The following is a 27,056-nucleotide window of genomic DNA, read 5'->3' on the forward strand; positions in this document are numbered from 1 at the left end:
CCACCTAGCACCATACATATTTATTGCAATATTATTGACTATATTCCCTATGCTGTACTTTACATCCCAGTGACTATTCTGTAACTACTAATCTGTACTTTTTAATTCTTTAACCTTTTACCCAGTACCCCAGTCCCCCTCCCCTCTATTAACCACCAGTCCACTCTCCGTGCCAACTTGGTTGACCATGATGTCAAAATATGTGGTAAAATATTATTCTGGGTGTTTCTGTGAGGGTGTTTTTGGATGAAATTAACACTTAAATCAGTGGACTTCGAGTAAAACAAATGGCTCTCCATAATGTAGGTGGGCCTCATCCAATCAGTTGAAGGCCTGAGTAGACCGACCTCCCCTGAGAGAGAGGGCATTCCTCAGATTGACAGTCTTCAGACTTAAACTGCATCTTTAGCTCTCTCCTGGGTCTCCGGTTGCCTGCCTACCCTGTAGGTTTTGGAATTGTGAGCCTCCGTTATCATGTGAGCCAGCTCTTTAAAATAAATGTCTCTCTATAGATCTGTATCTGTATCTATACACATCCTGTTGGCTCTGTGTCTCGGAGGAACTTGACCAATACAACAAATATCAAAGCGTTAAATTTACTTAAGAAAATTCTCCCCTTACCTAGACTGTTCATTCGTTTTGGGCACAGTTTATACTGGTTTTCTGATGATCAAACTCAACTCTATGATAAAACAGCTTTCTCCAAGCTTTCATGGGTGATAAAAATCCTCCAGGATATTCTACTTCATTTCAAAGACCTCTTTTCACTTCATGAAAGTAAATTTTCCTTACAAAATTCTATTAAATCGGGGCCCAGGATCATTTAAACTACATCAACTTGTTACAGTTAAATATTTATATTGCCACTGTCAAGCAATATTGTATTTTAATACCGATTGCATTTTAAAAAAGAAACAATCTTGAACTTGCCAAAATAGCGTTCTTGAAAAACTTCCAAACTTATGTCAAACTCCCCTCAGCTCATGCTCTCCATGGCACTGTTTATATATTAGTCAATGTGTGTCAAGATGATGATAATTAAATTTCACTTGAATTTCAAAGACAAAGTGATTAAATTTGAACCTGAATCTCTTTAAAGGTGGCTCTCTTGTATTTCTCAGAAGGAAAATTCTACTTGAGTGTTAGGAAGAATATAATTATTTGTTCAAGATACTGGATCTTTCAAGAAACAATGCAATATTATCTCCGGTGGGAAGAGGGTAATCAGAAATTCAAAGCAGATGTCCCCTTTTGCCCCCATTCTTGGTTTAAGGAAGAAGATAGAATTTACTAGGTGGGTGCAAACTGCTGCTTAACTATCTGTCTTGGTTTCCCTATTCTGCTTGTCCTGGAATTTTCCTAGCTTCTTACTATCCTAGAACAAAAGGATGCATTGACAACAAAACTTTTGGTTGGAAAGTCTTAGTGTCAGCATTCCTCTTGCTGGGGATGGGGCAAGACCATAATCTTCTATGACAATCAAGGCTGCATTTTTCAAAAGGAGAGGCGGGTGAATGAGAGGGCCTCAGATACTGTATGTCTTCATTAAAAATATTCTGTCCCTGGCCAGTATGCTCAGTAGTTAGAGCGTGAGCCTGCACACAGAAGGGCGGTGAGTTTGACTCCCGATCAAGGGCACATACCTGGGTTGCAGGCCGGGTCCCCAGCCCTGGTCGTGGTGCCTGCAGGTGGCAATCAATGGATGTGTCTCTCTCATATAGATGTTTCTCTTTCTCTCTCTCTCCCCATCCCTCCCTTTCTTCCATTCTTTCTAAAAGTCAGTGGAAAAAATATACTTAGGTGAGGAATAACAAAAAAAAATAAAAATTAAAAAAAAATATATTCTGGATTATTTCTAATCTTCAAGCTATTTCTACTCTGAGTTTTTTGCTGTTTGTTTTAAGTTTTGTTTTTTTGGCATCTAGTATAACATTTACATACTAGGAACGAGAGCAATAGTATTTATTTTTTATTTTATTATCAATTAGGAACAGAAAATGCCCAATATTGGACACAGATGAGCCTGAGGGAAACAAACATCTCAGCCAACCAAAGAACCCTTTGCATGTATCATCATAATTTTTATTAAGCTAATAATATGTTTTCCTCCCTTATCTATCATTTGTACTTTATGATAAGTTTGGCCAGGTGAATGAAGACACCACTATTTCATTATTCAGAAGCTCTAATTTTTCTTCTGCCAATTAGTTTCCATAGAAATGACTTCATGGAGAGGATTAAGTTCAATTTCCCAATACATTGGATTTTCAGTATCAATATTATAGGTTTTATTAGCCTCAGGTGAAGTTATTTTGCCTATAAGTTTAGTATTATATCATATTTCTGTAGCATTTAATGTAAAGTTGGTATCATTACCAAAGTCAGTGTAACAAAAGAATTTTCTAAACTTTCCCAACAAAAATGTTCCTTTCCCATATACTGTATATTGTTATTTATTGGGGTAGATATGATAGGCCAGAACTGGGTGAATTCAAAATTCCATATAGATTGAGGATATAACCATTCACCTTTCCAATTTTCATAAATCAGATGAGATGGGTTCCCATTTTCGGTTAGTACTATGATAATCCTGTTTTGTTGTTGCAAGCTAACTTACATGAAAAAAAAACAGCACACACCCTAAAATATATAGCATTTATTATGTTGAAAGTATCTTTTATTCATTTAAAAAGTTTATTATTCTAAATAACATGTCTAATTGTAATTTTTAAATAAAGATTTTTGGTATTATTAATGTTGAGAAGGTAATATATGCCCATGGTATAAAACTTGAACACAAAAGTAAATACAACATAAACAAAAGTACTTTTCCACTGCAGAGCTATGGTCTCTACTACCACAGTAATTTTTATGCACAATAATCCATATATATCTGTCTAAAATGATTACAAAATGGAACATATTTTTGAAAAAGTGGGTGAAGAACATATACATCGTTTCTACATTGCTTTGCAGTCTCAGAAACTAGAAATCATAACATACCAGCTCATATAAATCTCCTCCTGCGTCTTGTCATTCTGCAGACTGACTGACCGATCTCCTATAGATGGATACATAGGCTGTTTTCCACTCTTTTGCTATTAAAAATTGCAAAAATAGGTATAAAGAATACCCTTGCTCATCTTTACATACACGTAGGAATACATATGTAGGACATATTCCTGTAAGAAAAATTGCTGAGTCCTAGGAATCCTTGATGCATAATATTAAGCTACCATCTAATAAAGTTGCCTCAATTTATGAGAATAAAAAGTCTTCATGTAGAGCATTTATATTGGTGCCATATTTTAAATAATCCTTTATTACAGTAACACTAAATAAAGCATTCATATTTATGCAACTCAGAGACTGTCCACAAATAGTAGGAGGTAAATTTATTAGAGCTGTTTTTGACCCTCCTGGTCCCTAAGCATCATATCATATAAATGTACCTATGTACAGTTATACATAACTCTTGGGATATTGAGAGCTGTTTATTTTGTATTCTCCTCTTTTTTAATTGGTTTATTAAAGTTCCAGATCTTTAGCTAAGACTTTGCAGGAACAGAAATATTCCTAAATTCCCTACTCCTAGAAAATAGTCACAACAGTAAATAGGACAAGTCTGTATTGTTTAGGGAACAAGGAGATTTTTGTTGTTTCTTTTATAAGAGTGATCCTTGTGAGAGAGTAGGGCTCTGGGTGCAGGTGACTGGTAAAAAACAAGGGAGTATTCCCTTTTTTCTACAAGAATGTTGCTGTCAAATGTGTGACAAAGAGAGCATTTTTTTTGGTAAGGATTTGAAACTCCAAATAGTTGTGTGTTTTTTAAATTCTCACCCAAGGATATTTTTTCCATTGCTTTTCAGAGAGAGTGGAAGGGAGAGAGAGAGGGAGGGAAACATCCATGTGAGAGATGTTTCACATCAACTGGTGGCCTCCCAACCAAAGTCGAGGTACCTGCCCTTGGCTGGAATCAAACCCAGGACCCTTTGGTCCATAGACCGACTCTCTAACCACGGAGCGAACCGGCTAGGGAGCTCCAAAAAAGTTTTTTTTTTTTTTTAATCCAGACTATTATGTTTCTCACCAAGAAGAGTTTTTCTGGGTACATCAAAGATAACGATGCTTTAAAAAAGCTCAAGTTTGAACAGCTGTTAGGATGCTTGCGGGAGTTCTGCTCGGAGACACGGCAAGTCCTGGGTCATTCCGGAATTTCGCGTACCTTAAACGGCAGGCTGCCTTCGGTTAATGAGAATCCAAGCTGCACACTTGGCAGCTTGGGCCACGGGTGTTGTAAGGAGTCCACACTCCGCGGCTCGCGTGCGTCAGCGCCGCCCTCAGGACAAGGGGTGCGGGCGGGCGGCGGGCGGGGAAGGTCGGGTGCAAAGGTGCGGCGAGAGGACGCGGCTCCCGGGGCCTGTTTACAGGTTCCTGTTTCATCACACCCGGCCAGTCTTTCTCCACGTCCCCGCCAACCTCGGGCCCGAGGTCACACAAACAGCCCGGGTGGCTCGCAGGCACTCTCCAGGCAGCTTCCTCCGGGCGGGGACTCGGGAAACTCGCCCGTGGGACAAACACCACGTGGAACGCGGACTCCCGCAGCGAGCCGCGAGCTCTGAACCGGGAAGGGCGGGCCCGGGGACGCTCCGGGCAACGCCTCCACTGCCAGCCAATGAGGAGCGGGGACCGTGTCGGGCTCTTCGCTCATTGGGTGGTTCTGGCTCCGCCCCCCGGGAAACGCAGCCCTCCGGGGCCGCTGAAGGCTCAGCCTCAGAGCCGCGGAAACCGGCTTTTGTGTGCTCGCTGCGAGTCGGCGACTTCTTTAGCTCCCCTCGGCCGGATCCTTCAGTGTCTCTTCCAAGCCCTCACGCCCCAGTTTCCTGGATTTATCTTCCTCGCTCGCTCTTTTCCTCTGTCCTCCCTTCGCAGCTCAGCATGCAGAAAAAAGACGTCTCCCCACACGGGTTCCTGCCCAGCTTCCAGCATTTCGCCACGCAGGCCATCCATGTGGGCCAGGAGCCAGAGCAGTGGACCTCTCGGGCTGTCGTGGCCCCCATCTCCTTGTCCACCACGTTCAAGCAAGGGGCCCCCGGCAAGCACTCGGTGAGCGGGCCCCGTCTGGGGAGGCCCAGGGTTGGGCGGGAAAAGAGAGACGGCTTGCAAATGAAAAAGGCACCCAGGGAATTTATAAAGTGGCTTATACATCAGGAAGGCAGCCGGGAAGGATGTTTGCTACATCTGTAATCCTTGCAATAAAGCTTTGTATGAGATGGTTCAGTGATCATATTTCTTTTGCTAAGCAGGACTAGAAGGAACAGTTTGTCCAGCTTGCCTTGCCATCTAGATTTGGACTTAAATGCATGCGATTCTGGCAAATTTGCAGTTCAGAAACTGAGGGTCATAACTCCTTTGAATTGCTTTTAGCAGAAACAGTGATAAAGATATATATAATGAGCCAGCTAAAAAAAAAATTAGGGGTTTTACAGCTCAGAATCAAGATCATCCCCAATAGCTGTATTCAATTTTTAATAGTTATTGAGTACTTGCTATTGAGATACATACTTACAAATGTTATGTCAGGTGTATTACATGTATTCTCTCAGATAATCCTGACAACAGCCCTACTCTGAACTAAATTCTCGTTTTTCTCATGAAAAAACTGAGATTTAGGGACAAGTAACTAGCCCAAGGCCACAGGGCTAATGAGTGGTGGAGCTGGAATTCCAGCCCTGTTCTGGAACCCCACTTGTGCTCTACTCCAATAATATTAGCAATAATCTAACTTATTACATCATTTAAGCAGTGTGGTTTAGTGATTAAAAACATAAACATGTAGTCAGAGGGCTTAGGTTTGAGTCCTGACATCACCTCTTATGAGCTGGGTGACCTTGAGCAAAGTTACTTAACCTATTCAAGCCTCAGGCTGATTCTTTGTAAATGGGTTAATAATAGTACCTACCACATAAATTGTTGATATGTATTTTAAGCTGTACCATATGTTACATTGTAATGCACCATATGCATGGTACATTATAATTGTTCAGTAGTTTGGTATTTCATGGTGTTCACATTTACACTTTTTTCCATTTGATCCTCAAAACAACCAGGTCAGAGGGCAGGGCAGGTATTACACACTTTTTAGAGAAAAGGAACAGACCCAGAGTCATAGATAAATGACAGGTAATGCTTATGAGAGAGCCCTCTTTGTTAATCACGTGGCCTTTCCCATTTTGGTAGCATACTTGATGGATCTTAGAATATTTAAAAGTTTCTGGAGTTCAGAAAAAAGTTAAATGTGCTTTGTGGGCTGTAAACCTTGATTAAACTCAAAAACCTCTTCAGTGTGTCATGCTATATTAAGTGGAAGAAAATTCTTTTAGACTTGACCCTTTGTTTTGTCAGGTAGAATTCTAAGGCATTTCTACAACTGGTTTAGGATACTTCTAGCTACTATATTTTGGAATCATTCTCTGTATACACAGCCTGTCTTCCAAGCATGTGGTTTGCGCCTGGTGCAGGGTTTTGTGAATGTGTGGCTGCTGGAGCTTCAGTACAAAAGTTAACCATTTAGCTATGATTTTAATAATTAAATGTTTTCAGAGAGCCAGCAAGGATGTAAAAATCCAGAAACTCCACTTAATACCTTAAAAAAAAAATCAGTTAAGAGCATATAGAGAATTTGAGGGGGCTGAATGAGAAGCATCTAGTTCTCCAGTTCTATTTGGAAAGCTATTGAATGAGCAAGGGGCTAGGAATTTGCCTCTAAAATAGGCTTCTCTTCGCCCGTCCCCAGACAGAGTTAAATCTCTGCAGTGAATATTTATGGAAACATGGGGTACCTTTCTGTGGCAGTTACCATATGAGTCCAAACAGTTTTTTTCTGCCTGGTAAGCACAGCTGCAGGTCACATCAATTAGGTGATGGTGGCAAGAGACGAGACTATCTGGAGCCCTATAAATTATGTCTACTCAGTTTATCAAAAACAAGGAAACGAAGCAACACAACTTAAACACACATATATATTTCTTTATAACTAATACTGGGAGCGCCTGAATAATCAGAAACAAAGGTGTAAAGAGTGGTTGTGTTTTGTTGAGTGCTACAGGAGGCCAGGGGGTAGGGGGCGGAGGGTAGAAAATTATTGAATTTTCACCAATGTTTAAATCCTGGGTTTAAATTCTGGCTGTGACACTCCCTATAATATTTGGCTTTACTTTCCTCAAAGCAGAGCATGAGGATTAAATAAAATGACTGGATGAACACAGCTAGTAGGATGCCATACACCTAAAAGGAACATAATACAAAATTTTAAGAAGTATTGTGTGGAGCTGCTTTGCCAAGACTTACTCTCTATTTTTTGAGCCCCTTTTGTAGAGCCCAAAATCTCATCCTTGAGCATTTGTAGAATCTGTTCATAGCTTCCTGTTGGAAGCTAAACAGAACTTGCATCCCTGATTTCTTAGGAAATTAACAATTTTATGAAATTTATTCCCATTTATGGATATTGAGATTGACTCTGGGAAATGCTAAGTAACTCATTGGTGTATGTAGCTCATAAGTGTCAGGTACAGAATTCTAATCCAGCTTGGCTGACTTCAGCGCCTCTGCACCACTACACTGTTAAGCTTCTGATAGCAAGACATGTCATAAAGAAATAATAAAACTTTATTATAGTAGGATGAACCCATAGTTGTGGAGTCATCTAGTTATAACTGATAATAAACTTAGATTTCTGACTTGTTTTCTTCAGGGATTTGAATATAGCCGTTCTGGAAACCCCACCAGGAACTGCTTGGAAAAAGCAGTGGCCGCACTGGATGGAGCCAAGTACAGTAAGTGATTCCCAATTCCAAGTTTGTGAAGCCTGGAATCCATTCTTATATGTATAGAGAAAACCACAGAAGCACAGAATGTAGAACTGGAATGAAATAAGGGTTAGCTAGTTCAAAACTGTTATTTTACTAAAACATTGAATTATTTCCCAAAGGTCCCACAGCTGGTAGACTATGCATATGTATGATTATTAGGTAAAAATAAATATGAATTTTCCATTTGGTATTCATGTAGATACTCTTTATCTGAAGCTGTCAGTATAAATAGATAAAAATTACCAAAGTTTTATAACACTACCTCTGAGAATATAAGCTTTCTAATATTCTGGTTCCTTCACCTGATTGTGCCTGAGAACAGCAGCAGGGTGCATTTGCACTAGGCAGGTGCCATTGATAATGTGCTCTCAGAGATTAGAGATTAATCCTTGGATCTTGTGTGTTTTTTCACAAGGGCATGGATTGCTATTAAGTCATCTTTGTATTTTTTATGTAAATGATACTAAATGAGGGCAAAATAGTGAATAGATATAAGTCTTAGGAGTTTTGTCACAGCAAGAGTGTAGAAATTAGAAATATTAATAATGTGAATTATTGGGTTTGTTTGGGATTTTGGAAAGGAGACTGGTTTTATTTTGGATGAGATTAAACACAAAAATGTCAGGCACTTTTTTCAAGTGGGATCCAGAAAACATGGTTGTTTTTAACTGAGATTTCAAGTTTAGCCATCTATGCGTTATTTATTGGACCACAGATCTGCATAGTTGAAAACTGCAATCCTCACCTGAACTTTTCTGAGAAGATTTCACAATAATTCTGTTTTCTAAGTTAATTGGATTATCCTTTCTGCTAGTCACAGGTGATTTTTTTCTCTCATCAAGGTGATCTTATTGATATTTTGTCAGGATATTTTCTTTTACAGTGTTTAATGTGCACAACGCCAGTTATTTATTTTATTTTATTTATTTTATATTTTATTTTATTATTTTATTTTATTTATTTTATTTTATTTATGTTTGTTCAACATGAGATCACATTTGTTTAAAAGAGATTCTACATTAAAAAATTTTTTGAAAAATTATTAAATTTATCAGGCATATCTCAGGTCTAATTTTGAGTTTTGTTAAATTATTTGCTCAGTTACATATCCGTGTGGTTAATGAATCATATCTTAGCTCTAGTCCTCAAAATTGAAATTTCTTTAGAGCCTGTTATTTTCAAACTGTAATTTAATTGGCAATTGGCCTTTTATTTCAGAATTTTGTAAAAAATTGTTTCCTTGAGGTGTTTCAGAGAAATGTTATATAACCAAAGTAGATTTATATATTTTTTATTATATAGATATTTCATCTTCGAAATTGAAAGGAGGATTTTGTCCCGGGACTTCTTAAGACTTGTAGTTGTGATGACTGTCCTATCAACAGAGAGAGGGGCACAGAGTAATGCAAGTGAAGACTGTAGGTGTTTTTAACCTATTGGCCTGACTTTTTGGTTTACTCTAACTTGGTTTTTATTTTAGGTTTGGCCTTTGCTTCAGGTTTAGCAGCCACTATGACTATTACCCATCTCTTAAAATCAGGAGACCAAATTATTTGTATGGATGATGTGTACGGAGGTAGGTGACCTCTCACATTCGTGTTGTGTCAGCTGGTATTTAAAGATAATAAAGGGGGCCCTGAATTATATTAACGATGTTGCCAAGGTTATTGATTGTGATCTTCGAAAGGTGTAATGGACACCTCCCTGCTGGCTCAGGCTTGGTAAAAGAGGAGTTTAAATACTTAGGTCCATGCTCTGGAACTGCTTATAAGAGAGACTGAACAGTAATAATTTTATTCAAGCTGCTGGAATGAGGATGCAGGGCTTGATCAACTTTTAGACGTATTCTGCTCTGGGGAAGACAGTGTTTAAGGGGACAATGTTCTAGTGTAATTTAAAATTTTGACCAGCAATGAAGAGGAGCTGTTGTAACCCAGGTCACTCTCAAAAGAGCTTAACTCTAACCACCCCTTCACCCTCCCCCACTTTTGGTTTTAGGGAACCTTTTGAAAATCTGTTGAAAGTTATGTCCCCTGTCTCCCCTGAAGAGTATACTTAAGATGACACCCAATGCTTATCATTTTAATTTTAGGGACAAGGGGTCTGACCCCTTGAAGCCCATCAATGGATCCAAATTTAAGAAGTTTTGTTCTAAAGAGTGTAAATGCAAGTTAAAAAGGGGAGAGGAACATCTGTAATACTTTCAACAAGAAAGATAAATTTTTAAAAAATCGAGTTATTTAAAGTGGCAAATGAGTAGGTAAAGAAGGCAGATTACCCGTACCCTTGCTTAAGCAAGACGGATTTTTGTGTTCAAACCAACAGCAAGATTTTGTGTAAATATACATGTATGTGCCTGATGCTTCCAAATAATTAAAATGTGACTTCTAGAATATTATTATCCTATTTGGACAAAAACTTACATCTGTAAGTTCTTTGAAGGAAGGGACTCACTCATCAGAAATTACAAAGTGCTGTGTGTTTTTTCTTAGGTTCCTATGATAGTTTGTTAAATTGAAATGATAAAATCTCAGACCTTTAGCTACTTTTATAGTGCATTATAAAAACCTTATGGCAAATATAGCACAAAGTCTTGAAAATTGCTGTTGACTTTTAACAATTATTTATATTTTCAATCTTTATTACCCAAGGCCAGTCTCTACAGAACATCAAAATCCAGTATATTTTGATCAGAGTATTTGTCTTTTTTATTGTTGTTCAGCTGTTAATAATAGTTTTCCCTTTAAATTTTGCATATGTAAAAATCAAATTCCAGAACAGTGCTTATAAAAGAAATTATACTAAGTTGAATAATTTATCTTCTTTCACTATAAAATTCTAAGAGTTTGATTTACATTGTCTCATTTTTCTATTAAAGCGTTCAGAACCATGTGACAAAAAGATTGAGAAAGTACGAAGAATAACAACTAGTTTTTTTTTTTTTCTATTACCAAAGTATAATCAGATTGAAAATTTATTTTGAACAATTCATCGATATTGGTTCATTTATTTTAGATTTGAGTACTAGGAAGAAATTGTTAAAAAAGACACTGATGCTTTGGGGAGCATGCCCCTTAATATTTGAAGGATAGAGATTGTGTATTTTGAGAAACATTTTCTGCTTTATGTCACTTGGTATGGATAATCAAGTATGTTTTATTTGACTCTTTAACTTAAAAAAACCCAAGCCTTATGTCTTTACAATATTTGATAGCTAAACTATTTAACCAAAGTAGAATTGCTCTTAGTTGTATTTTTCTTGGTGATTGATGTTTCCTTATATTTTTTAAGTGATTATACCTGTAAGGAGTGAACATTTCTTAATACAATATCCTTTCCATTTTACCTGATTCTCTCCTCCTCAGGTACAAGCAGGTACTTCAGGCGGGTAGCATCTGAGTTTGGATTAAAGATTTCTTTTGTTGATTGTTCCAAAACTAAATTACTAGAGGAGGCCATTACACCTGAAACCAAGGTAACTCGGTTTTGTGTTGTCTTTTTCCCCTGTGATGTTTTGTTTTCATTATTTCTGTTTACTCGGGGACATAACTTAAGTCTGAATAACAAACTTTATTAGAAACCTTTGGAAACCCTCGACAAGAATAAGAGGTCTGGTGTCTCCTAGGTGTTATAGCATAATGATTAGGTACTTACATTCTGGAGTGGGATCTAAATTCTAATTCTGCATCATAGTTGGTATATGACAACTGGCAAATTATTTAACCAAAGTCTCAATTTCTTCATTTGCAAAATGGAGATAATTATACTTGCTTTATAGAAAGGTTGTGTGAATTAAATGAGATAAGGCTTATGAATGCTTAGTACAGTTCCCAGTGCATAACTGTTAAAACCTTCGTTAGCAAAAGCACACGATTCTTAACTGCATTACCAAGCTAGTATTGGTAACAGAAGTCATCACAGAAATTGGGTTACAGAAAAGAAAGCTTGTTAAGCCCCCCAAGCCCCAAGCATAATGGCTTTTTATAAGGGTTCTATGGGATACTTAAGTAAAAGAATAGAAGTAGAGAAGGGCCCCTAGCAATCTTTAGCCTCCACCCTGGGAAGCCTGTTTGCCACCGGAAGGTGTGTTGTGCCTGAGTGAAAGGCAATCGAGATATACTTTCTTGGGAACTCATTTAAATTCTGCATGGGTAGAAGAAGGTCCAGTGTCTTTAATAAGTCAGCCCTTTCCAACTGTTTGCTAATGATTAAAAGGTTTGAATTGTGCCCAAGAGTATGTTGCAATGACTGCTGAAAAATGAAAATCTTTTCTCACACGTGTTTTCTGCAGTAAAACTCTAGAATTTTTGTCCATTTATATAGGTAATAAAAGAAATAGTAACTCTTTTAACAATAAAATTCTTTTCTTTGGTCTTTTAAATAACTATCAAGCATTGACTATGTGCCTGAATTGTGCTAGATTTTGGAATATACGGATATACATGATTCTGTCTCTTTTTTAAGTGAGCCGTAGCCAGGTTTCCTGTGGTGTGTGTGTGACATTTCTTCTTCACTCTAAAACCCATGCTCTTCAAGTCCTTGGTACTTATAATTTCTAGTGCATCTGGCATTATTTAAGTTAATAATACCGACATTTTTGGCATTACAGAGATAGTTCTCTTTAATGAAAATTCTGGGATATAACCTTAGATAATCTATGTTATCACTGAGAACAACATTTCCACACTCTGAATTATGTCTTTAGAATACATTCTCTCTTCTTATGGAAAATAATTACAATAATTAACCTGTGTACTTTTTTGCTTATATGTATATCATATCTCTTGATCTTTACAGCAACTCTGTCAGGTAAATATTACCAACTTCATTATACAGATGAAGAATTTGAGGAGCATAGAGGGCAAGTTAGCTATGACCTCAGAAATTTATGGGGGCCTAGGATTTGGATGTGAACCTTCCAATTTCAACTCCCGGGCTCTTCTGATGTAGCCTCCCAGATGGTCACAATATATGGGATGTATGTTTGTGCAGTGTTTTTTTTTAAATAAACTATTGTCATTTACTGAATTGTTTTAGCTTGTTTGGATTGAAACCCCCACAAACCCTAACTTGAAGATGATTGACATTAAAGCCTGTGCACAAGCTGTCCATAAACGCGGAGACATCATTTTGGTCGTGGATAATACTTTCATGTCCGCTTATTTCCAGGTAAGTGCAAATAACTTTTTTGGTATGATTAGTGGACTACACAGATACCTGTAATTGGGTTGAAAAGATATTAACTAATGGTGGAAAAGGCCCAATTATAATTCTTTGTCTAATCAATAACTATGATTAGATTTTATGAGTTTGAAAATGATTTTAATGTAAACAAGTCCTTCCTTCCCTTAGGTTAATGTCTTGCATGGGGCTTTGTGTATTTTAACTGTTGTCTTAATTAAAGCTTTTAGGTTTTCTTAGGACATGTAAACTCTCCAAAGGTGTGACCTTATTTTGTGATTGTATCTGTCAGTGCCTTGGGTGTAGTAGGGACTTGAATGTTTATGTGCTGGTTGCAAGTTAGCAATATTATTTTGCAGTCATTCCTAATGTTTTTATCTGACCAGCCTTCCAAATAAAAGGAAAAAAAACAACTCGCTGTACTCTGACATCTCAATGTATGCCACACATACTTATTTCTTCATTTCTCTTCCTTCTTTCTGATTTCTCTTTCCAGCACCCACAAATTATGTGTAGAACTTTCTATCTTAACCTTATTTGTTATGAACTTTATGTTTCACATTGTAGCTCTAAGTATTTAGAATGCACCTTTTAGACCATCCTTCCCTACCTACCCCCCTACATACATCTTTCCCCTCCCCCAAACCTTCCCAATTATCCTTCATTTCTTTCCCTTTTTTCTCTTATTTTTTCCAGATTCTTCCATTCTGTTCTGTTTGGTTCCTTTTGGTAGATCTTCTTGGGATCTCTGTAACTGAGTAGTTGTCTGCCCACCCCCAGCCCCTCTCCCTCTCTTCCCTCTGAGTAACCTGACTTTGTTTCCTTTCCTTTTTAGGAGTTACCTTCTCCCAGCTCTTTCCTTCCTGCCTGTACCATGTGGTCCATTCTTTTTTCAGAAACCCCAGCACATTTTCTTCCACTCTTCAATCAGGCACATGTTTACAAGCTCAATTGTTTACATTTCCCCCTGTCAGTCCTGGGTTCCTGAAGCCAGGCCAGGCGTCTGCCTTCATGGGACCGGCTGACTCCCTGGAAAGCTGCATAAGCCTGTTCTCCACCATCCGTCCTTTGTATGCAGAAGGCACCCCCACGCCCTTCCCCTTGTCCACTTTAATTCATCTCTAGGTCACTTATACTACCCAATACAATGTAAATGCCATGTAAGTAGTTGTTAGACTGTATTGTTAGGGAGTAATGACAAGAAAAAAAGTCTGTACACTGTTCAGCCCAGACACAACCATTTTAGGCCTAACTACATAGTATCCATCAGCAACAGTATAACTTTCCCCCCCAAATGTTTGGTTGGTTGAATCTGCAGATGCAGACCACGAATATAGAGGGCGGACTGTGTCGTTAGCTGCTTCCTGTTACAAACCTTGCAACAGAAGACCTCGGAAGGCAGTCCACTTCTAAGTGAAAATCTCCTGGCCTTATCTTTTTGTCCCAGGCGTTTTTCACTCTTAGATAATCTTTCTCTCAATCCCTGACCTGTATACCTCTGGCAGTAGGCCAGTTAATACAGCGTAGCTGTGATCTGGCTGAGTCACAGTGAGTCCTGCATATTCTCAAAGACACGGCGTGCGTTGTTTTAGCCTGGGCCTGTCCAGGTTACTCATCAGGCTCGGCCCTCTTTCTCCTAGTACCAGTCACTAGAATAGGTCCAGTTTTTCTACCTTCCTGAGGCCGACATCACATTGCTTGCGACAGGGATGGCAATTTGCTTCATTTCAATCTGGATTCATTCCTGTTGAGTTAATCAGAATTACACTGTTTCTAGGCAAGCACATGTATTGGTTCTACAAAGCAAATCCTCTGAAAAGGTTCTCATTGTTTTATCATCATGAAAACTGGATATATTCTTTTTCTTGCCTGACTTTTGTCCTCTGGATCTTCTGTAAGTCTCACGAAAGGCAAAAAGGACAGATTTACCAGTATAAGGTTTTAGAGTAGAGCTTCTGGGTTCAGGTGGTCTGGGTGGGAGTCCTGGCTCTACCAGGTTTTTAATCTGAGTGATCTATTTTATTTCTCTAAGTGCCTTTTCATCATCTGTACAATTAGAGTCACAAAGGTACTAATTTTATTGAGTTAGGTGAAGTATTTTACACAGTGCTTCACTGGGTTATGTAAAATATTTAACATGGTTCTTGGCACATAATAAGATCAACAGATATGAGTTACTGTTTTTTTTGTTGACCGTAGAGTTTATAGAATGCTAGTCTTGGAAGAGGCCTTAGACATTGTCTAGTTTGACTCCATCACTTTAAAAATGAGCAAACAGATATGTAGAGAGTGCTTTGAGCAGTACCCTACTTAAAACCTGTTTATGAGCCCTGGCCCAGTGGCTCAGTTGGTTGGAGCGTCGTTCCCATTCACCAGTGGGCTGAGGGTTTGATTCCCGGTTGAGGCGGGTATGGGAGGTAACCCATCAATGTTTCTCTCAAAAAAAAAAAAAAAAAAAACAAAACAAATAAAACATACCCTCTCGTGAGGATTAAAGAACAAAAAACAAACAGTTGTTTATGAAACATGCATAGCAACCTGCATTAATACCTTCCAAAGATGAAACAGCTAGTGAAGCTAACACACACACACATGCTCTCTCTTTATTTTATTTTTTAAAAATATATCTTTATTGATTTCAGAGAAAGGAAGGAAGAGGGAGAGAGAGAGAGAGAAGCATCAATGATGAGAGAGTCATTGATCAAGCCCGCAACCCGGGCATGTGCCCTGACCAGGAATCGAACCCCGATCGCCTGGATCCCAGGTCGATGCTCAACTGCTGAGCCATGCCCGGCTGGGCCATGCACTCTCTTTAAAGAAAATATAAGTGGAAAAATGTTGATAATATATTATTTAATGAATAAGTTGATTATATAAAAAACTTTTAAGACTAAAGGATTAATTTGCAGGACAGTCAGGTGAGGGAGAACAATCCAAACAAGTTTATTTATAAGTGATTTAAACTTGGCAAAACTAGTATAATAAAAGAATAATTAGCAGTCAAGATCACAGCAAACCAAGTGAATAAACACAGCATATACTGCCGGGTTTTAATGATTAAAAACCCAAGAGATTTTTTATCTTACTTGACGTAACCATTGCTGAGTGTTCATGTTAATCACCTTACGTGTTTACTGAATCATAAGAATGCCAGCATTTCTGCTGTAAGCCATAAACTTAGGGGCCAGTCAGTAATTGCTCTAAAAAAACAGGTTCAGGAGACCTGTTGGCCTGAGTTTATCTGCTATTTCTAAAAAATTTGCCTGTGGCTTGACTATTGGATTGGGTCCAAAACTTTGTGTTTTTATCTGGGGGGAGGGAGGAAAGGGAACAATAATATCAGAGGTCCTGGAAAATTTTAAGATTGCATATTTTTGAAAAGTTATAATAGGAATGGCAGTTACTATAGCAAACAGGCAAGTAATGAAGCATACTTTCAAGTGATTTCTTATTTAAAATAAAAACATTTGTTCTTTTCAGCGACCTTTGGCTCTGGGAGCTGACATTTGTATGTATTCAGCAACAAAATATATGAACGGTAAGACAAGTGGAATCTGTACTTTGAATTTTCTTTTCCATGGATCGATGAAAATAGCACAGGGCTTGACATTTTGATTCCTTTTCTATTATTATTATTCAGGTTTTCTCGGTGACTCATGTAGAAAGTAAAAAGAAAAAATTATACTTTAATTAAATAGATTTCATTTATAGCAGACCAAACTACGCTCATGATTTTTGAGCAGAGGTTTACAATTTACTATAAAAGATTATACTTTTATCCTGCTTACATCTTTAAATGAAACATTTACTTTTTATATGACTTTTATTATTTTAGGCATGGCTTTTGCTATTGTCCGATTGAATCAAGTTTATTTAAATTTATTCTATAGGGCTTTTTTTCCAGAGAGTTCTTTCAAGTGAAAGTTACAGTTTAGAAATTATAAGTTGAAGTAAAAGCATACATTGTTTTTAACGTAATGGTCTTTGTTTTGTTTTAGGCCACAGTGATGTTGTAATGGGCTTAGTGTCTGTTAATTCTGAGAGCCTCCATGATAGGCTCCGATTCTTGCAAAACTGTAAGTATGAAAAAGTTTGGATTATTTTATGCTCTCAGAGGGGCTACATTTAATCTTTGTATTTCTACTAAATGTTGTGAAATGATAGCATTCTACTAATTTAGAGAGAAATGAGAAATAGAGGTAAAAAATTTGGATCTTTAGAGGAGAGTTAGAAAAACTGGATTATAATGATATTGTTATAGCATAACTGGGCTTTACAACCTGACATGCAGGGTGCGTTTTGTTATTTTTCAAATCCATGCTGATTTTGAACATAATGTGCTAAAGCCCAAGTGAATTTTTAGTTTTAAGATCTAATGGATTTTTTCTTTTCTTTTTTTAAAATAACAAACCTTTGGTATGGTGACATTCTTATACTATACTTTTTATATCTGAAATGGTGAATTTTAAGTAGCACTTAAGATATAAACTTAAATATTTTTCAACAGATGTCTACACATCACTTCCTGTTTAGATTGTTTAATTATCTCAGTCTCCGCAGGAGTTATTTGAAGAGACTTTGATTATTACAGTTTGACAGACACTTAAGATACAAACATAATTAGGGATAAAAATACCCTTCTAAGAAATAAGTATTAAAGTAACAAAAGGGAGGGAAACCAAAACTTACTGCTTGGTAAGTTTCTTTTTTTGTTGTTGCTGTTAACCCTCGCCGGAAGATATTTTTTTCCATTGATTTTTAGAGAGAGTGGTGGGATGGAAGTGAGGGAGGGAAGACGAGAGAGAGAGAAAAACGTCGATGTGAGAGAGACACATCGGTTGGTTGCCTCCCACATGCGCCCCCACCCAGGTACGTGCCCTTGAGCCCTTGACCGGGAATTGAACCTGCGACCCCCTGGTGGGCAGGCTGACGCTCTAACCACTGAGCATGCCGGCCAGGGCACTTGATAAATTTTGTTGGTAAAAAGTAGAAGTTTGGTCCACATCCTGGAGGCATTTAAAGTCATAGGCTGCTTTAGTCAAAAGCTAAATAGAATGTCTGTAGAACATTCAGTAATAAGGGGGGTTAACTGCTTTTTTCTCTATGTGTTGTAATGCTTTTTCAAAGAAATACAAGGTTCAGCTATGTGAGTATGTGATTTTATTAAGATCGTAGAAAAGCTATTTATGTTCATACTCCAAAAGTTACTGTTTGTACATAGTTCTCAGCAAATTCATTTTCCCTATCATTTTAAAGCCCATTTCTCTAAGCATAACTTATGCTTCATTCTCATGCTTCTGATTTGATATATTAACTCCCCCACCTCTAAAACTCAAGACACACTATAATGAAAAAGAGGGGTCAGAGAATTTTGTGAGTTCCTACCCACCTTCAACACTAACCCAGGACATATTTATTTTGCAGCAATTGGGGCAGTCCCCTCTCCTTTTGATTGTTACCTCTGCAGTCGAGGTCTGAAGACTCTACAAGTCCGAATGCAGAAGCATTTTGAAAATGGAATGGCAGTCGCTCAGTTTCTGGAATCAAATCCTCTGGTAGAAAAGGTCATTTATCCTGGTACGTTAATCTGATTTCTAAGCACATATTCTTGGGATTATAAGGCTTATCCTAAGCATCCTGAGTAAGTAACATTTATTGGTAAGTTAGGTGCTTTCATATTTTTTCATGTTCATTAATGATTGAACGCTGCTGTGTGTCAGGCCCTGTGGTGGGTCTGGTGGTAAAGAAGACAGACATGGTCTCTGGCCTTGTGTTGCCTAGAGTCCAGAGGACGCCTGGATGTTAAGAAATCAGTCTTATGCATTAGATCGGCAATTTTCAACCTTTTTAATCTCATGGCACACATAAACTAATTAATAAATTCTGCAGCACACCAAAAAATATATTTTTGGCCAATCTGACAAAAAAAAAAAAGGTATGCTTTTGATTCATTTATACCAGACAGTGATTGTTGTTTTGGCTGTTGTCATTTTTCATTTGACAATCTAAGGAAAAAGAAGTCAGCACACGGGAGCAAATCGTCAGGCATTGCATGTTTAAAATTTTTTGCAGCACAAATTTTTGTTGAAAATCGCTACATTAGATGTTCCTGTGATGGTCTTTAGCTTGCGAGTTTGTTCTACCTGTTGCAAGAGCGCAACATTGTGCTTTCCAGTTGTTTTGCATATAGTCAGTCTTACCAGCCTGCTATTCTGCATTAGCTCTAACTTTCATCTGGTTTAGATTGGAACTTGATACATCTCAGTTAGAGATTTGATACTTATACTCACCAAAATCCCCCCAAAGCTCTCTTCCTTTTTAAATTCCTTCACATCTCACAACCTGAAGGAACACTCATGTGAAGTTAGCTGACTTACATGTTTACTGTTTGAATTTATTTTACCAGTTGTTTGAATTGTGGTGGTCTTAAGAAAATAGTTATTTGAAACTCTTTGAGATATCTAGCCATGTAATCTTAGGTGCACAGGAGAATTAAGCCTGATCCCTTCCCTCAAAGAACTTTACTAAGCTAAGGCAGAAATACAGGGTGGGGCAAAGGTAGGTTTGCAGCTATTCTATGGAAAATAATACAACAATTAATAAATAATAATACAAAAATAAACTGTGTTTCATGTACTCACAACTGTAAACCTACTTTTGCCCCACCCTGTACGTATGAGATTAAGTGCCCTATACGCACCTGGGTAAAGAGGTGTACATTTTGAATGAAGGAAGGGAGAAACGTTTTGGTCTGAAGTATGGGTCGCATTTGTTAAAAAGGCTTGGACAAGGCATTTCAGATTCATTCAGTAAATATTATTAATTGCCAGCTATGGACCAAGCTTTGTACCAGCAACTGGAATCCAATAATCAACAGAAGAAATGGATTTTTCATGGAAAGACACCAGGTGTCAGACCAGTGGGGTCAGACCGGACCTGGGTTCAGCAACCTCGGTACTTGAGTTCTGGCTAGGAGAGAATTCAGAGCCAAGACTCCAACTATAAAAGAATATTTATTTAGAAAATCACAAAGGTAGAAGTAATTCATAGGAGAAATGGGCTGAGGAAACAAGTTATAGAGGCAAAGAAAGGGCCCTTGGAGCTTGGGAGTGAGGAAGGTAAAGGTGACCTGCCTGGGGGGGATGGGAAGGGAAAGGGGGGAAAGGAAAGGCACTGGTGCTCTCGACGGAGGGACAGCTGGGTTCTCATCCTAAGGGTTTTAAGGATGGAGATTTTAGAGGAAGTCCCAGGGGAAGATCTCAATAGATTCAGCGGCTTTCCTGGTGTGTCCTTTCTGGGTCCCGGTCTCTGCCGATTGATTGATTGATTGATTTTTCTGTGCCAGGGCAGAGGGTCATTATCCAGTGCAGCTGGTCCTGAGGTCAACCTTGGCGTTGCTTGTCTGGTTTTGCTGCTTTTCTGGGTCTGGAACTGAAATACAACTGAGGCCTAGATGTTATCTCTAGGGAGGAAAGGTCCGGGGTTTCCAAACCAAATGACCAGTGATACACTAGGGAGAAAAGGTCACCCTGGGGACGAGGTCCCACCCTACAATTGTCCTTTGCTAGGCACCCAGGGATTTCTACCCTGGTGACCTTCTGTACCTGGCCCATTGTCCTTGCTCTGCTCATGTGTGTCCAACTGCCTATTACAGAAGGCTGGTGAATAAGACAGATATTAAGCAGGACCATACAGAAGGATGTAATTAATGAGGGGTAGGGCAGTCAGCGTGGAGAATGTTCCAGGTTATAGGACAGCAGGGACAAAGGTCCTGAAATGAAAAATACAGTGTGCTACTTCTGTTGTAAAGAAAACAGGTGTGGCTAGAGCGTGGAGAGCACAGGAAACACAGGTCAAAATGAAGCTAGAGAGAGACGGGGGCCAGAACAAGTAGCCAGCTGTGACCGTCCTGTAAAGCTCGTTCATTATTAGGCTTATTTGTAGTTTACTGAGCAAATGGTGATTTTTGTTTTGTTTTGAAATTGCATGTTTGACTCTAAAATAAGACTTTGTTACAGGGCTGCCCTCTCATCCTCAGCATGAGCTGGCAAAGCGTCAGTGCACAGGTTGCCCAGGCATGATCACCTTTTATATTAAAGGCACTCTTCAGCATGCGGAGACTTTCCTCAAGAGCCTAAAGGTAAACGTTCAAGACAGGTTCATTATTTCTCGCTTCCACCGAACTCAGGTTAATGTTTTTGTACCTGCAAGTCACAGTTGACTTCGGGGTGGTAGCAGATATCCGAATATGTTTATTTATTTAGCTCTCCAGATACTGCCATCAATTTGAGAGAGCCAGAATGTTCCAATGCATTGGTTTTCCAATTTACTTAAAAGTAAACCCCGTTTGCAGATGAAATATTATGTGAGACCTCCAAGTAGCGTGCCGTTAGCGCGATGCCCAGGGCTGTGCTGAAATCCAGCCTGAGAGTGGCTTTCCGAACCCTGTGCCTCCCAGGCTGCATCTGCCTGGGGTGAGGGAAGGGAGGTCTTGGTCTAAGTTTCACAGTGGCTGCAAATTTTCAGGGGGCCGAGGGGGGGCGGGTCTACCAGATTAGTCAAAGCGCTACTGGTATCTAAAATTTGTCTACATCTAAAATCAGAACGATAGCAGCGCATGTTTTATTTAGTATGACTGTGAGAGTAATTTTTAAAATTCTATGATATGATAACGCTAACTACCAAAGCTGAGTTCTTTTTTCTTATATTGGGGGGGGGGGAGTTAAATGGATGTATTAATTTAATAAGTGATACATATTAACAAATGAGTGTTTAGACATTTAGATATTTTTATTTAAAGGGTAATCACAGAGCTAGGTCTCTAGGTTTTAGAGCTCATGTTGAGTATTATTTAAGTATAGGGCCAAATAGGAAGGTGTAGGAGATTCGCCTTTTATCAGCTTTTAAGGTTTTAAAAGTTTATACATAATATGTCTAATTAATGAAATTGTTACGGATTTTATTCTCATTTTTTTTGCCTGACTTGCTTGCCCAACTTACAGTTTTGTCATTATCACTGTTTCCCATATCTGTCCTAGGGCCATTTTATTAAAAACGTTTGTTTTAGGTTTTTGTATTTTTATTTCAGTGGGAGATCTAAATTAATATTTTCTTTGCCGTAGTTATTTACTCTGGCTGAGAGCTTGGGAGGATATGAGAGTCTTGCTGAGCTTCCGTAAGTATATTTTTCTTTCTCTTAGTATTTTAACTTTGATGTCAGTTTTAATGATCATTTGGGAAAGGAATATGATAAAACCAGAAATAATTCAAGATATTTAATGTTCAGAACACCATGGTACTATTTAATCAGAATGGATTCTAACTCCATAGAGTGGAGACTGATGAGATCTAATGGAGGCTACTTTTCAGCATCCTCCCAAATTTATTTCCATCCCCCTTCTGTCTGAAGGAGATTCCAGCATAATTGTATGTTAGGCCTTTGGCCCGTGGCTACTTGTTCTATCCCACTCTGCCCTGGGAGGGAGGCTGGTGACTGCCCTGGAAGGGCCGATTTCAAGCCTCCCTGGGAAATGCGGAATGTGTCTCTGATGAAACACCTTCATGCCTTGATCATCAGAGGAGGTTCCCAGCTAGATATCATCAAATATCTTTGTTCCTGGCCAGACAACAAGACGTCAGTTCTTGTCTTCTTGAAGGACAGATTTCAATCAAGAGACAAAGTGTACAAAAGGAAGCAAGAATTTATTGACCGCAGCAAAAACACACTTAGGACAGTAAAACAAAGGGCACAGAAGAGGCAATGGGAGAGCCTAGGCGGGGCTGCCTTGGCTCACTGGGAAGCCAGAGAAAAGGGGGCCTTGGGGACAGGTTCAGGGGGTTAGCCCGGGATGAGCTGCCGCTGCCCATTGCTCCCCTGGTTGCAAGTCTCACTGGGTCCCTTGGAGGTTAGGGGATGGGAGCCTGTGGGGGAAGGAGAGGGGGAAGGAACGGCGCAGGTGTGCTCCCTGGGGCAGTGCGCGCTGGGACTGTTTTCAGGGGTTTTAAAGGCCGCATTTAGGGGAGGTCTTAGGGGAAGATCAGTAGAAAGTTGATGCTCCAAAATGAGGTTTATTTTCTTAATTTGTCTGCCCTTGGGTGTGGTTGGCAAATGGCACTAGTTGGATCTCTGTTATCTGTCTCCCTGGGTGGGGTGATTTAGGCTATTTACCCTCTGGTTGTGGAGAAGTGCAAACCATTTACTCTTTTAAAAAAAATATGTTTTACTGATTTCAGAGAGAGGAAGGGAGAGGGAGAGAGAGATAGAAACATCAATGATGAGAGAGTCATTGATCGGCTGCCTCCTGCACACCCCCGACTGGGGATCGGGCCCGCAACCCGGGCATGTGCCCTGACTGGGAATCAAACTGGGATCTCCTGGTTCATGGGTCTAGGCTCAACCACTAAGCCACCCAGGCAACCATTTACTCTTAAGTGTCCTTGGTTTAGGGAAGATAGGATTTATTAGGTGGCTGCAAACTGCAGTTTAACTATCTGTCTTGCCTTCCCTAGCTTTTTACTATCCTATAACATCTTTTCTTTCTGTTCAGCCTTGAATGGCTTCATGTTGTTTGCAAGGTAAACCCAAACCCAACTTGTTATTCCTGGACTTCACTGTCTGACCCAGTGAATTCATTTGATTTTTATTAAAGCACCAGAAGATATTACATATGAAGCAGCCTAAGATTAGACAGTGCAGCACGTTCTTTTACAGACAAAGAAAGAAAGATTCAGAAAGTTTTGCCAATTACTCAGATTTCACGTAGGACTATGTTAGCAAGGTAGCTCTTGAGGCTTTGCAATGAGGGGAGGTAAAAGCAGCCTGGACCTGGATTTGATCCAATTACTTAACCTTTGAGCTTCAATTTTTTAATCCATAAAATGGGTTTAATAATTAAAGTAACAATGATCTCTTATTGATTACATGTCCCACCAAGCATTCCTGAACTATATCCTGACTTCATTATATGTTACCGTAACCATATACTGTAATTATTGCAGGGATCAGTAAACAGCATTACCTAATAATTTTCAACTGTACTAAATGCACGTTGTATGTTTCCGTGTTTTAATTTCTATAAACATCTGTGGAATAACTATGTTCTAGAACCATTGTACTGAGAGGTATCAGCGATTCCCAAAATTTAGGCACATTTTCTGCCCTCATAGTAGTTTATAGTTTCTGAGGAGAGTTAGGCGATTTCTCAAAGTTAAAAAAAAAGATGCCCAAATGATGATTCATATAATTAACATAGCACCTGTAAGTTTTGTTAGTCTTTCAAGGAAATGCCTGCTAATAAGTCCAGATGCATAAGAGGGCACACTCAGCATATGAAATTGAGTTATTTTTTATAGTAATGAAAGGGTTATTACTTTAAGGGGAATTTTAAAAATAAAACTCTCCTGATTTGTTTAGAGATTTGGTTTAAAGTTGCTTGGCCCTCAGACGCTCCAGCTAGGCCATAGCCCGGATGCCAGTAGATGAGTGAATTTAGGTCAGAGCTTGTCTGTTCTATCGCCCTCCTTCTGTGTCTCCCAACTCGGCTGCAACTAGTGCAGCATTGCAATAAGGGAGGAGGGAAGCCGAGCCAGTGTGTACTGAGTTAGTCTCCCAGCCTGAATACATGTGTTTCCTGACCTTAGAAAAGTTGTTTATACTCTCTCCACCTCAGTTTTCTCAATTGTAAAATGTGGATAATACTGTGCCCAGCTCTTGGGGTTGTTGTGAGAACATGGGGAAAAATAATTCCTCATCTAATGCTTTGATTCATATTAAGAGCTCAGTAAATGTTGACTACTGTTATGAATTATTTTTTATTGGGCATATGCTATATTACAGGTACATTCCAGGTACTTGTAAGTGCTTTGTTTATGTTCCTTCCGTTAAGGACTGTGACAAACTTTTAAGATAGATGTTATATCCAATTTTTATCCATTAAAAATGAATTAATGCACATAAATGACATGTCTCATGATAAGCTTAGAAGTGATAGCTACTGTTATTTCACATAAGGAAATCGACTCTGAGGACAGGTAAGTTTTACAAGCCCATACAGCCAGTATGTGGAGGGCCTGAGATTCATACCCAAGTCTAGGTTCTTATTTCTACCTGTGCACTCTCTTTTAAGAAATTAAGAGCCTGAAAAGGCAGAACATTTTAAGGAGGATGTTTGGGTGTAAAACTTCATTAGAGTGATGAAAGAAGATATCCTTACTTTGACCATGACTGAGATTTTCTTTCCATGGGTCTGAAGTGAGATGGAAGAAAGCAGCTTAGGCATCGATTTTGCTGGTAGTGTGCAGGGGAAGGTTGAGCACTGGTGGCAATGTGCATATTAGGGCTCATAGAGACTGTAAGCTCCTTGATGCCTCAGCCCACAGAGCTTTCTTCCTTCTGAATTCTGGTGGCCCTTCTTGTCGCACAGGCTTGCCATTTGCTGTTGGCATTTTCTGTTTTGTGAATTGTCATAGCCTTTAGCTCCTGCTTTTTTATCTAGGGTAAAGAAAATAACTCATTCTTTTTGGTTCCCCAGTTCTTACGATACTGCCTGACCCATAGTAGGTGCTTTACCTTTACACATGTGTTGTGTGCCAGAATTCCTAATGCACACTGACTGTTACTAGTGATCCTGGGTTGCCTTTTCTGGATCTGCCTCAGAAGGTCCAGTTCTGGATTGATTCATTGATCCGGAAGAAAATTAATTCTGACTGGCTCTTGGTCCAAGTGGCATCGTTTAAGTCCAGCTGGTTGATCGTGGGGTATATGATTTCTGACCAAGGCCTCATTCAGACAAGGTGTTAAAATCCACGCACTGGAGGCTATGTCCTTCCCCCCTGCATGGGGATGCTTGACTGGCACCTTCGGTGTCTGGATTTAGTATACCTTACTGATACTGTAAAAACAATAAAAGATCTTAGAGTCCACTTAAAAGAATGACTAGAAAAGATAATATTAAACAATCTTCCCCTCCCCCTGTTTTTTTGCCTATGAAAAATTATAAGTGTATGAAGAATGTGATATTTAGAGTAGGAAAAATTGGAAGATAATTGCAATTTATGAGACAGGAATATGCCTCCGCCGATATAGTATAGTGATGAAAAACGTGCTCACTTTCCCTTCCAGGGCGATTATGACCCATGCATCAGTGCCTGAGAGCCACAGAGATGCCCTTGGAATTAGCGACACTCTGATCCGCCTCTCCGTGGGCTTAGAAGATAAAGAAGACCTACTGGAAGATATAGATAAGGCTTTGAAGGCGGCAGTAAGTCTTTAGTGTGTGTGGCTGTGTGTGCGTAAGGGTGCCTGCTTATTCTTGGGGGTGGGGCTCACTATATTTTTTAAAGAAAGGCCTTGCTCTGAACTCTTAAAGGTTTGCTCTTCTCTCCCTACAGTAAACAAGGTTTATAAATGTGCAGGAAACTCAGTTGAAGCTCAGATTTAAAACATGATTGCATCCAGAAAAGCCCTTAGGGGAGATGGTGACATCATTGCCTGTTTAATAACCTATTTTTGTTGTGCACTGTTCTTATAGCACCCTCCAAAGGCACGTTGAACCTAGCACACCCAGAACTGCAATTCGAAGTTGCTTCCTGAGAGATCAAATCTTCCGACTAATCGAATGGACCATTAATGAACTTCTGTAGAATTTTCAAGTGGAAATTTTTAAGGCATCTCATTGCCTTTTTACAACTGTAATCTTCCAGGGGTCATTCCTGTTTTCAACAGTTTCCTCTTTCTCTTATTAACAGGTCAATTCTGTTAATATCTTTTTGTTAATTTTGGTGTACATTTACCTCTTAAGGAGGTGAGATTTGTATTACTCTTGGGGATTGTGTTCTTTTTTTCATAGTTTAAGATTTATATTGATCATGTTTACAATATAGTGATGTCATTTTCTGAAGAATTTAAATTATTGAATGAATGTTTTTAAATCAAGTGTGAGTTTTCATATTGTTGAAAACAGCACTTAAAACAATGGTTTACACTTAATTATCATAAGCCAAAAA

At 38.9% G+C, this 27,056-nt stretch overlaps 1 protein-coding gene across 1 annotated transcript; it reads left to right on the plus strand.

The window, feature by feature from the left end:
• Positions 1–4,813: 4,813 nt before the first annotated feature.
• On the plus strand, positions 4,814–27,056 carry CTH (cystathionine gamma-lyase). Its single transcript, XM_016216811.2, has 12 exons — positions 4,814–5,106; positions 7,754–7,835; positions 9,352–9,447; positions 11,237–11,346; positions 12,909–13,040; positions 16,533–16,590; positions 17,051–17,128; positions 18,477–18,629; positions 21,071–21,192; positions 22,175–22,227; positions 26,173–26,311; positions 26,582–27,056. The coding sequence occupies exons 1-12, from the start codon at positions 4,939–4,941 to the stop codon at positions 26,600–26,602; spliced, it is 1,212 nt and encodes a 403-aa protein (XP_016072297.2). The 5' UTR covers positions 4,814–4,938; the 3' UTR covers positions 26,603–27,056.

This window comes from Miniopterus natalensis, chromosome 9, assembly GCF_054644295.1.
Source record: "Miniopterus natalensis isolate mMinNat1 chromosome 9, mMinNat1.hap1, whole genome shotgun sequence".
Classification (NCBI taxonomy): domain Eukaryota; kingdom Metazoa; phylum Chordata; class Mammalia; order Chiroptera; family Miniopteridae; genus Miniopterus; species Miniopterus natalensis.

Excerpts from the sequence above, each read along its gene's own strand:
- CTH (XM_016216811.2), top strand. The coding sequence starts at position 4,939 with ATGCAGAAAAAAGACGTCTCCCCACACGGGTTCCTGCCCAGCTTCCAG. Across the intron at positions 21,193-22,174 it reads CTTTCCTCAAGAGCCTAAAG|TTATTTACTCTGGCTGAGAG; the intron begins GTAAACGTTCAA and ends TCTTTGCCGTAG. Across the intron at positions 26,312-26,581 it reads ATAAGGCTTTGAAGGCGGCA|CACCCTCCAAAGGCACGTTG; the intron begins GTAAGTCTTTAG and ends CTGTTCTTATAG.